The sequence below is a fragment of the Buceros rhinoceros genome, unplaced genomic scaffold (genome assembly GCF_000710305.1).
Source record: "Buceros rhinoceros silvestris isolate BGI_N320 unplaced genomic scaffold, ASM71030v1 scaffold1223, whole genome shotgun sequence".
Classification (NCBI taxonomy): Eukaryota; Metazoa; Chordata; class Aves; order Bucerotiformes; family Bucerotidae; genus Buceros; species Buceros rhinoceros.
The window spans coordinates 78,588-89,362 of record NW_010403972.1 but is presented as its reverse complement, the minus strand read 5'-3'; the positions used below and the strand labels follow the sequence as shown (position 1 = coordinate 89,362).

The following is a 10,775-nucleotide window of genomic DNA, read 5'->3' as shown; positions in this document are numbered from 1 at the left end:
AAGTCTTATGTAAAGCCTTGAATTAACACAAGACACTTACATTGTTCTAAAGAGTACTCTCACAATACACGGAAGTGAAATGATTAACGAAAATCTGGAGCTGCAATGCTCTGTGCCCACTGTCCTTTCAAAGTTTCAGAAGAACTGGTGTGATACAATGTACCTGCAATAGTATGCCACTGTCCAGCAGACAGAGGTTGCTGAGGAGTGACCGATGTCTGGAATTCTCCAGCGCCACTATTTCCAGCAGCAACGACCTGTAGGAAAGTTATCTGCTAAGTTATTGTGGCAAACAAAAGAGCAAGAGAAAAATACTTTAAGTAATTTACTGAACTTGTGATGGCTGGGTTTCATCTAGTTTTAAGAGTCACGGTCATTTATACATATCTCAGAAAATATGTTCTCGAAGAGGAAAGCGAATTTCCCTAACAGAACCCTAGGAGAGGATATATGACAAATTTTACAGCCATAAATATGTACCTTTGTCTTTCCCTCTCAATCTTCCAAAAATAAGTTAATTTTTTTGACATAATCTCTCGGAGGCAATGTCTTTCCTACTAGCCTTGCCTTGCCTTGCTTTTCCCAAAGCAGTCACCTACACATTTGGCATCTCCTGAGAGAATCTCTGCAATTCATTTCTCTAGCCTTTCACACAATTTTGGACTACTTGTAATTCACTCACGAAGCTTCCATCCTGCCTATTTATTATGACATTTTGAACTAGCTTGTTCTTTCTCACATCTTGCTTCTCATTCCTTGTCAGTGCATTTTTTTATTTCAACAGTGTTCTTTAAACTCTCTTTTGGTCTGATGGTTACAACAAACTTGGTAACGGTCAGGTGCTGAGTCTACTTCCTATCAGGCTGACTAATGGTGTCCCATTGACCTTTTATTCCTTCCTGGCAAAACCTGTCCTGTCCACACTGACAGCCAGCATGAATCTAAGTTACGACTGAAAAAAGTTGTCAAGTCTTGCCCTTAAGGAGTCTCCAGCTGTTGATGCCTGAGCTTCCATGTGCTAGTTGTGTCTTGAACCAGAGCAGTGATCTGGGGGAAACTAACTGATGACAAAAAGATAAATAATAAAACCGAGTTCCCTAACCTGAGAAGAGAGGAGCAAAGCTGAGCTGTCTGAAGTTAGTGCTGGTTTAACCTGTGCCATGAGACAGGAGGTTCTACGGAGCACTGACATCTTTCTATTTATGTCTCTCCAGCAGCAACCACAAGAGTTTTGCAGTCCAAGATTCACGTTGTGAGGCTCTTACATTATGAAAAAGCAACAGTGATAACAATCACCATCATGACACACGCATCAACTAGAGAAGATACTAGCACAAAGGAAGAACTGCTCAAGTTCTTTAATGGACGTGGTTACGGAGCTGCATTAGTGCAGCTACGTGATGTCTGATGTAGGAGTGGGGAAAAGTCATGGAGTTCTGTAGCCTCTGGCCAAAACCCCAGTGGGTTTTTGCAAAGGCTCAAAAGCTTGAGAAAATTAAGACTGTGCCCTACCACTGTGAAGAAAGCATGTGCAAACTAGCATGCACACGATGGAAGCTGCTAACATAGACACAGAGACAGGTCAAATGCTCAGTTTTCTATGTGATGGTTTTAAACAACTCTGAGGAAGTTGTTTAACGTTATACCTGTAGACAAATGTTGTAACACTGAAGTCCAGAGTTCAATGTCAGAATTCCTCTCGCTGAATAAGGGCAATACAGCTGAAATGGAAATACAGCCAAACTTACCCTTCCTCCTTCCATGTAAACAGTCAGGTAGTTGTCTTGCTTGCTTCCAGCATGGAGGAGTATACCTGTCAAACTCCTTGGTCGAATAGTAAACACAATCCTGAAATCCGAGCCCATCAGCAAATTACCTGTGGAGAATTAAACAGTGGGTGGAGGAATGATCACAGGAGTAGATAACTGGAAACCAGTGTAAACAATAAATTAAAAAACCCTTATATATACACACTTAAGACATAACTCTATATACTATAATCTCTACTCAGCTTACCAATGGTGACATATCCGCCTTCATTAAAGAAGTAAATCCCTGTGTCCATAGGAACATCCAGACAGGGAAGTACGCCACTTTTTTCCTGAATTGCATTCATGACTTTTCCATTCATCTTAAAATTCCTCAGGCAACCCTTGAAACTGTTCATTGGCATATTCTGAAAGCATATTTCAAAACATGAATGCTAAAGCATGATGGCAAGTTTTTTAGTAAGAATACCCGTTAGATCTTTTGTACCACTGAACTGTAGAAATCCAACTGGCACTGAAGGCACCTAAAACCCATCTCTGATGCAGTGAAAGGGTATTCGATAATTTTTAAGAAGAGCTTAAAACATGAAAGTAACAGTTGATTTTGAGTTAATATAGCTCTTGCTTGCAGAATAGATACTTCCCAATGACATGTCAAAGACAATGATACAGGAGTTGTGAAATCTCTAGTACACCCTTCCCTTCCTTAAGAGGCTGTTTAAATCTGATTTTATAAAATGCCCTGCATCATTAATTGTCCAATTTTTAAAGTAATAGGAACCACACATATTGCAGATTAAAATCCAGTTCTACATCCATAATTCCATCCTCCAAAGGATGCCTTTGCTACTCTACAGATTATTGCTTAGTCCACTGAGGTAAAAATTCTGCAGGAAGAAGGTATTCCTGGAACTACAGTTGTGACTTTGGTCTTTTCTATATTTTAGAGAATAGAAAACAGTAAATGGTTGTCCTCAGTGTCTCAGCAACACACACTGAAAATATGGGTCCAGCTGAGATCTGTGTGAATAGATGAGGAAGGAGATGTGTAATGAACAACTGCAAACACCAGTCACAGATGGTGCTCACTGTGTGCTTTGAAATGTCCCTCAAACTTTTTCAACATGGAAATCTGGCATCTTAACACTTCCACCTGTAATTAATACAGCATGGGGAGCATGTGGGGATGGATGTGTAGTTTATTTACCTGTCTTTTCAGGGATGGCAGCCCTCCCACGTAGATTGGTGGCTTAATGCTGATGGCAGAACTTGGTGCTAATCTTCCATGCTGGGCCCTTAGACCATCAATGACAAGGCGGATATTCTTCCCATCTATGCTGAAGACCACCTTTGAGGCGTGCAAACAGAAGAGAATGAAAATCTCCCAGGCCAATGAAAGCCACTGGAGATTTTTTGTTTAACACCACATTGTTGAAATATTTAAACTGAAAATAATGTGCTGGGACCATCAGTCTGTATGAGCTCTCTCAAAACAGAGACCTGTCAACCACATGAACTTTCAGGCATTGGAATTAACTTTAGCCAACCAAATCGAATTGATAATACCTTAAAAATTCAGTAGGCTGTGCCTGCTGAATGCTAGTTGTGGTTTCACTACAGTTCCTCTGCCGTAGTACTTACAGTGTGCCATTGTCCATCATTGTATTTAATACTGGTTTTGATTTTGATTCGTTTTCCTCCAGAGTCAAGTGAAAAGACAAAACGTCCTTTTGAAATGTGGAGAGCCACGTAGGAGTCCTCAGACTTTTCCTCCATGAAAACTATTAATCCTCTTGATGATCGAGTCCGTACATCTACGGAAAAATGTAACCTGTAGTGGAAAGTAAGCATATTCAAATATTTTTGTTTTGTTAGTTGTATTCTTTCTGTTCTCCAGAATCATTCTAGTGAAACTCCTTTTGTGAAATGCAGAATAGCTTTTGGGTGGAATCACAGTGTTCTACATTGCCTCACGTTTCTTAATGTGAATGGAAGTTGACATATTCAGGCTTAGGACTTGCATCAATATGCACTGTAACTGTCCACCGCATCCAAGCCAATCTACTCAGTTTGGGTAACTGTTAGCATAGGAAAAAAAATGGCTGAACCTTTAGAACCACTCTTCTGTTATGCCTCCAGACATAAGCAAGAGGAAAATCCTAACTCTTAGCACCCCAAGATTCAAGCAGCTTTGACAATTCAAGTATAAGGAGAACAGAGAACATTTATATTACCTGTCTGTAGATGCTAGTGGAGAAAACATGTAGGATATGAAACTGTTGGGGATGTTTCCAAGTAGATATGCTTCACTGCTGACGTTTAACTGAGTCGGTAAAGTGTGGTTTTGTACATTAGCAGCTTTCAGATAATCAAGGTATTTTTCATTCGGTACCTGTAAGACAGAACCAAAACATTTAGTATGCATCCACATGAGAAAAACATACTTAAATCTACACGTTTAAGAGATCCAACCTGAGGCAGTCAACAGCCTTCTCTAAACGACAGAGAAGCTTTTGTCATTCTGGACAGGTGTGGGTTTAGCATGGAACTTCAACACAGAAATTATTTGCTTCAAATGTGAGATGGAAGGAAAATAGGAACATCTGAATCTACAAACCACAGTTGTGCAGACAAAGCCTTGGCATCATCGTGGAGTGAAAAATTTTACATGGAGTAAAAATGAGTGTACCTTGAGCATCTTAAACTTGAAAGGACTTCTAAATTCCTTCAGCAGCATTGGCTCGAAGTTCTCATATTTACGGCAAGCTCCGAGGGATACACCAGTCTTTGCAGTATAATTAATAAGATTTTGAACCTCGGGGAGCTGATCTGTCCTAGAGTGATGAAAGCAGAAGTGCTGTGACACAGCATGCCTTTTCTTTAGTGTCATCAACAACATATTGCGAAACAGTGTTCTGTACAAAACAGGTTTCCCTATGACCTGATATTAAAGTACCAATTTTAATTTTTCAATAAAAAATTTTAAAAGTATTCATATTTGTCCTGGTTCTGCCCACTTCTTTTTGGCTATGGAAGAACTCTGATGTTATATTTTTGTCTATTCTAAACAAAGTATTTTTTGCTAAAACCTATCTATTCAAACACAAACATTACCATTGAAAAAAAAGGGAAAAAAAAAAGACAGTAGCCTTTGATTGAATAAGAATTCTGGATCAGACTACAAAACTTTCCTGATTAATTATGCATAACCAGTGGCAGACCAAGAGAAAATGCAACTCCAGGTCCTGTTAACTCAATGATTCTCCTTAAATAAAATGTTCTAATGAGATTTGTCAAGGGGCAATACCCATCACAACTTAATATGTAGCTTTAGTATTACAGGCAGATTATCAGAAAGACTGTCACAACCAATTTCCTGTGTGTATAAAGAGTAATATTAAATAACGCTACTATTTTGTAAGTTGTACACAGCATCTCTAATCGGTAAATCACAAAACACTTTACAGCTAGAGAAAGCAAAGAAGCTCCTTGTGCCTGGTTTTCTACGAGAAGAGTGGTACAGTTCGGAGCAGAATCTTAACTTCTTCAGCTCCAGTTCTCCATTCACTCAATCAAGCTACTACAATGTTAATTCTCCACTTATTTTTGTATTAAAAGCCATTTTACAAGTTACAAAGGTTACTTCATTGTCTTGCAGTGCTGTAAATTAAGATATAATTTCAGCAACCTCATCTAATAGAAGGCGTCCCTGCCTGTGGCAGCAGGGGTGGCTAGATGATCTTTAAAGGTCTCTTACAACCCAAACCATTCTGTGATTCTTTGATAATCAAATCAAATACACTAGATATTGTAAACTCTACACATGTGTATTAATATTCATCGAAACTTAGCTAAACCAAAGCCCCTCTGCAATATCACTTGAGAATCAAGAGATCCTTTTTTTGAAAGAATGTATTTGCACATAGTTTTTCTCCTAAATTTTACCTGTAAGATGTTTCTATTAACCAAACAAACACACATGAAAAAAGAGGCAACATAAATCAGGCACATGATTTCTGTACATCTGCCCTCATTTGTTTGTGGAACTGGTTTGGTTCTGTTGATAGGCTTTGTTCGTTTCACTACCTGGCTCCCTGTGTAGCTCTAATGATACAATCTAGAAGATTTTTTTTTTTTTTTTGATGCCTTGTTGGGACACTTCCAATTCATGATGCTGAGTTCATTCTTTGATGCAAGGACTGCTGAACAGGTATGATTCAGACTAAAATTCCATTACATCTGAGCAGCAGATTTACTTACAACTTGATACCGTGTATAATCTGCCTGAATAAAAGAATATTTTGGGGCAGCACTGTTATGCATTTATGAAGGCTTCACAGCTATAGAAAAGCAATTCAGCAAAAAAGTGATTTTAATATGATTAAAGAAGGAAAACAGGCCAAAATGCATTAAACTAAAATTCTTCTAATCAGCTACCTTTTTATAAAGATGTTTGAGATGCAACCTTCAAAATCATCTCCACCAAATTTTATAGGTTCAATTAATGCCCTTGCTCTTGGAGAATCAACTGATGCTGATTCTGATTCATCATCAACCAGCAGATATACTCTGAAACAAAGTAAATAAAAATAGGTATGAAATAGTTATGAACTTATTAAATATATACATCAAAAAAGGAACCATTTGACAGATGTGCTTTCTTGTCGTATTGTAATTATGCAAGATCTTCATTAGCTTACTTCTGGGATTTGTCCACTGTGTGCTTATTGACTGCTATGAAACTGCTCTGCCTTTTGGTAGTAAATAACGAACAAGAGTTGAAGTTAGTACTTCAGTTCTGTAGTGAAATCTTGGTCCAACTGAAATTCATCATTATGGGACAGGATTTCATCCTTTGTGTCCAAGGTGCACTTGACATATTGGCAACAGCTAGCACAGGTAATATTAAGGTATAATTACCCAAAGTTATAGTAAATCATTCAAAACTTTCCACTTTAACACTTCAGTCATTTTGTGTGTTCCATAGAAATTATTTAGGAGCTTAACAGTTAATTGTCTCTTCTGATATCTACATAAGAGATCATTGCTGAAAACAACATTAGCTTCTTAAATGGGCCTTTAACCACCTACGTTCGATAGATTTCTAACTTCCATTGACATACGTAAAGGCTATGAGAAGGGGCACTGAAGCTCCAGCTTGACAAGCAGTCAAAACACACAATCTATAAAAAACAGGCATAGTGATGTACAGCTGAACCATCACAGGGACTAAAAATCACAGAGACTAAATATCTTCTTCTGCTTCATTAGTTCCGCGTCCTTTGCTAGTAGAGGCCATTTTTAGCTGTGTACCCAAGGAGAAAATCACACAAAATTATAACCTCCCTTTTCCAACCACAACAAAAAAGAATCAGATAAAGAACTGGACTCACTTATTCTCTGTTTTTAATACTGTCACATAATGCATTGACCCATCTTCATATTTCTTTTCCAGTCTGATTTCCTTCTCTCCCATCTTTGCAATTATAAAGCCAGGTTCCAGAAAGATGGTAAGGATATTAGGCTATAAAAGAGTCCCATAAAATGATCAGGTAAATGCAAGTGCCTTTAGTTCTACTTAATATTGTCATTAATACAGTTCTCAGTGGTCTCTTGTGGGAAAGAAAATTTCTTTCTCTAAAATTGCATTTCGTAGTCATCCAGAACCAGATAGTACACCCAGTTCTGCACGATTAGCATAGTTCCTGTTTTAAAATACCTCTGCACTCTGAATATCAAACAGTTATTTAAAATTTGTTTAGATGACTTTTACAAAAAGCAGAGGAGTCCGCTGTCCACTTCTCAAATGGCTGGTGTGCACTCACTCCTCAACTCCTCTAGCCAGCAAGAATGGGGTTCTGCTTCACCCTCCCTGCTTTCTGAGGGAACATTGCCAAAATCCAACCCTTTCCTCTGCATGTTTGATCACAGTAGCATTTCTGCGTAGGCAGAATGCCAGTTTTTCCTGAGCATATTTCCAGCCAACTGTATTAGGCAACAGTTATCTTACTGCGATGGTGGTGTTATGGTGCATGAGCTACTCCACAGAACTCTGGAGTTCAAAGTTGAGTTACTTGTCAAACTGCTTTTTGTTTCAGTGCAGAAATTCTCAGGATGAGTTTCTCTGGCCTATGACATGCAAGATGCCATGCTCAAAAGATTATTGTAATAGGCATTTCTTGCCTTAAAATACAGGAATCTACATGGAACTTATGAGACAAACTGATGCCGGAGTGACAGACAGACATGACTGATCCAGAAATAAACCCAATCACACATTCTAAGTTGACCATGTTTCATACCCATAAATTGTAATTTAAGAGTGTTCCAGCTGATGAGATGGTCTGAAAGCCAAAGCCAACTTGGAAATCCTTGGGAAATGGGAAACCTGCTGCACTTAGGCTCAGTGTTCCCTTCCTTGAGAAAGCTGCAGATCTGATGAGCTGAAAGAGAAATAATAACACTTTCAGTAATTTTCATCTTAATAAGAAGAAATGGCAACACAGGACAACAACTGACCTACTCAGCATAATTGTGACCAACTCCAGCCAAAAATAGGCAAAGTGCAAGTACAGTTATCAGTACAGAACAGACTGACTGAATTGGTTTCACAAGCGTTAACCATGATCTGAGAAACTCTAAAGCGAGATGAGGCTCGCTAAGTATAATGAGCCATTTTTCTCCAGCTGCTCTGTGCATTGACATGATGGGCTTTGGAAGTTTTCACATCTGGGGACACAAAAGTAAGCAGCTGAAGGAATACGTCTTAATTATGGACCTGTTCAGGTGAGCTACATAACTGACACTCTGTGAGTCATAGGACAGAATACACCTGGTTTTTTTGAACAAAACATGTTTTCATACATGAGAAGTCATACAGATACAGAGAATGAAGATCACACCCTCTGCACAGGGAAATGAACTGCAAAGAAATTGATCTGTGAAAGTTTTAGATGCCACAAAGGGAAAGCAAAGGAGCACAAACTTCCAGTGCAAAGCCATAATAAGAAGGACAAATCGAATCATGCACCATGTAAGTAGCAGTAAGTAGAAGCAGAAGGGTAGTTTTCATCTCCATGTAGCATTGGTTAAGCCAACACTGAAACATCACATTGTCCTGTTTTAAAAAGAACATGGCAAAACTCAAGGGTGCACAGAAAATAATTACAAGACCATCAGATGAGTGGAGGAGTAGCATTACAATGAGAAACTTCAGCAGAGGTAGAGTCTGATTAGCTCTTTCAAGAAAAGGGGTCAGCATTTAGTTAGGAAACATAAGCACCTTGGCGAGAGGAAAGATCTGACCTAAGAGTATTCTGACCTAATCAGTAACAGCGACTAGTAGCCAACAAGTTTACCTGGTAAATACAAACTCTTAATTAAACACGGTATTGATTAAGAAGGTGGACTATGTACTGAGCAAGCTAGCACAGGAGGGGTGGAGTCTCCTTTCTTCCCTATCTTCAATGCTGAGCCCAGGTTCTTTTATTACCATCATGTTAGCCAAATATAATTCTTGATCTAAGTACAACATAATGATTCAGGATTTATAGACAAACCAGATCCTGTGACCTCCAGAAAAAGTTCGTAAGGAACTTTATTACTTACCTTCCAGTCATCTGAACATTTCTTGCTGACACCAACAGTCTCATCAAAAATAACAGATGCAGTGTTGGGGTTTTTCACATTCTTCATGCAGCCCCGGAATGAAGGTGTGGTTATGTTAAAGCTGGTTTCATGGATTGGAAGGGAAAAGAGTTCAGTAGCCTGGTATTTCAAAACACACATCAGTACAGTATCCTGTAAATGCTGACAATATAAGAAATAGAAAAATGGAACAAGAACAATCTTGTTCTTCACGCTGATCAAACCCAATCTTCAGGATACACCCCAGCAAAGATCCCACCGTTAGCCAAATATCACATATCGTGATCATGTGTTACGCACTGGTTATTTTCATATCTCCTAAGGTACCTGACACAGAGCGTGAAAAAAATAGGTTCAAGAAAGAGTCTAGACGGAGTTTCACACAAAACCTGTGCATTACAGTCTTTTTAGAGTTACTCACCGTTCCCGTAGAGAAGGTGGAATTCCACCTAGATAGTACTTAGTGAAAAGGAAGACATTTATGTTGGCTTTAATATCAGGACTGACATGAACAGTATTCCTGCTTCGGGCAAGCACCAAATGAATCTGAAATAGGTGAATAATGAATTGGAGAATTACTTCACTCAGCAGAAACAAAAATCATTTAGCAGATTAAAAGCAATTCCACAGAGGGGAACAGAAGGGTGGGTTTTTTCCCCCTTCCACTTGTTTACCAGGCCTTATATTCAGAATAACTGCAGTAGTTCAAAGTTACTTTGCAAAATCTGGGCATTTATTCAAAGCAAATGCCTAAGGAAAATGCTCTACTACCCAAATACAAGGTAAGGTTTTATTTTCCTCAGGAAGATTGCTCTAAAAATACACCTCACCTAAGATTCAGATATTGCCTTCTATTTGCAGTTGAGGATTCTGGAGCTGCTGCCTGATACAAAGACTAGATCAGCCTTTTCATGGCTGGAGTAACTTGACTCAGTATGGCATAAAGACTCGTTTCAGCAGACCCTGCGACCTATGCTATTTAACTGGAGATGCAGCAAGGGGAAAAGGGAGAATCAATCAACACGGAAATCAAAGGTTTTAACAGTGTCTTATGATTTCACTATAATAGCACTACAAAACAGCCAGACTGAAGCTAAGTAGACAAACAACAACAAAAAGACTACAAAAAATCTCTGTAAGGAGAAGATATAAACCCTGGTGGTGAAAATACTAATGTAAGCATTAAAGTTATGATAATAATAGCAATGTACACAGCTCTCAAAATAATGCAATGCTCTGTCAAAGAGATTTTTTCTTTGGTGGCTTTTCTGTTAAAACTAAACATTCACAGGAAAGCACAACAGCAGAAAAATTAATTTTCACATGTCTAAACTAATCCCCAGCAGGTTGATTCCCTAA

The 10,775-nt window shown here is 38.6% G+C and overlaps 1 protein-coding gene across 1 annotated transcript in view; it reads right to left on the bottom strand.

The window, feature by feature from the left end:
• Positions 1-163: 163 nt before the first annotated feature.
• LAMA3 (laminin, alpha 3) overlaps positions 164-10,775 on the bottom strand; it is a gene marked incomplete at both ends in the record, with an annotated part of 74,806 nt that continues 64,194 nt past the window's right edge. The window contains 12 exons of the mRNA XM_010133179.1: positions 164-257; positions 1,749-1,876; positions 2,017-2,176; positions 2,977-3,117; positions 3,411-3,600; positions 4,004-4,161; positions 4,459-4,603; positions 6,207-6,338; positions 7,163-7,293; positions 8,072-8,212; positions 9,378-9,498; positions 9,838-9,962. Coding sequence (XP_010131481.1) covers positions 164-257; positions 1,749-1,876; positions 2,017-2,176; positions 2,977-3,117; positions 3,411-3,600; positions 4,004-4,161; positions 4,459-4,603; positions 6,207-6,338; positions 7,163-7,293; positions 8,072-8,212; positions 9,378-9,498; positions 9,838-9,962 — 1,666 coding nt within the window. The remainder of the gene's footprint in view (positions 258-1,748; positions 1,877-2,016; positions 2,177-2,976; positions 3,118-3,410; positions 3,601-4,003; positions 4,162-4,458; positions 4,604-6,206; positions 6,339-7,162; positions 7,294-8,071; positions 8,213-9,377; positions 9,499-9,837; positions 9,963-10,775) is intronic.